General features: G+C 65.5%; 1 protein-coding gene across 1 annotated transcript in view; it reads right to left on the bottom strand.

Moving 5' to 3' along the window:
* The window catches only part of BRD9 (bromodomain containing 9), a 33,682-nt gene extending 32,595 nt beyond the window's left edge, over positions 1-1,087 (bottom strand). The window contains exons 1-2 of the mRNA XM_023734819.1: positions 1,000-1,087; positions 289-535 (exon numbers count right to left, since the gene is read on the bottom strand). Of these exons, the coding sequence (XP_023590587.1) occupies positions 289-535; positions 1,000-1,051 (299 nt within the window). The 5' untranslated portion in view covers positions 1,052-1,087. The remainder of the gene's footprint in view (positions 1-288; positions 536-999) is intronic.
* Between the last annotated feature and the right edge of the window lie 6 nt (positions 1,088-1,093).

Consider the following 1,093-nt stretch of genomic DNA (forward strand, 5'->3'; position numbering starts at 1 on the left):
GGAGCAGGGAGGCATGGGCCAGGTGAGGTAGGCAGCATAAGCCAGGTGAGGAGCACGGCACAGAGACCCCAGACGGGCGACACAGGCATGTCAACAGGCTCTAAGAACAGACCTCTTCAGACCTGTCCTATACCTGCCCTCAATACCTGCCCATGGAAGAGCCATGTCCAGACCCCCTGTGGCAGCATCCCAGGGCAGGTGTACCCTGTGGGCCCCCTGTGGCTCCACCCTCCCACCCCAAGGCTGCAGGGTCTCCCACAGGCCCCCCCATGCGGCTGCCGCCCCCACCCTCCCCAGACGCTGCAGCTGCCTGCCTCCACCTTTCGCTTCCTCCTTTCCTCATCATCGAGGTGCTTCTCCTTCTCTGACTTTTTTTTCTTCTTTTTTTTCTTTTCTCTGTGCCTCTCCCGCTCGTGGTCCGACCTGTCATCGTAGTAACTGGAGTCGTGGCCAGACCCGGAGAGCTCAGTCACCTCGCTTCCTCCGACCTTCAGGACCAGCTTCAGGGGCTTCTCCAGGGGCTTGTCTGCATAATCTGTGCCAGACACGGACAAGGGTTCAGGCATGTGCTTAGCGGCGGCTCAGCGCGACGCCCCGCGGAGAGGGGCTCAGCTCGCTGGTAGGGGTCGGGGGACGAAGGGGCTGCCTTACTAAGAGTGACGTCCGGGGACTTGCAAAACCATCACGAAACGGTGACGCTGGGTTCCTCCCCGTTCCCTCCCAGGACCTCCAGTCCCGGCCACAATACAAGATCCCAGGGAGGACCTGACATCACAGTGGGGGCGCGCTGCGGCCCGGGACCCCGGCGCTGGCCCCATCTCCAGAGCTCCGCGCCCTTTGGTTCACCCCTCAGCGTCCGGCGGCAGCACCCGAGCCCCCCGGCGCGGGAGGACGGAGGCCACGGGGAGGGGCTCACGTCCGAGCGCAGGGACCCCGCCGCCCCGCCCCGACCCCGCGAATGCGCGCCAGGCCGCGTCACAAAGCATCCCGCGCGCTCACCCTCGTACGATGAGCGCCACTCGGCCTTGTGCTTCTTGTGCTTTTTGCCCATGGCGCCGCACAACAGCGCGAGCGCCGCCCCGCCTAGCCGGCC

The sequence above is a fragment of the Trichechus manatus genome, unplaced genomic scaffold, assembly GCF_000243295.1.
Source record: "Trichechus manatus latirostris isolate Lorelei unplaced genomic scaffold, TriManLat1.0 scaffold00072, whole genome shotgun sequence".
Taxonomy (NCBI): Eukaryota; Metazoa; Chordata; class Mammalia; order Sirenia; family Trichechidae; genus Trichechus; species Trichechus manatus.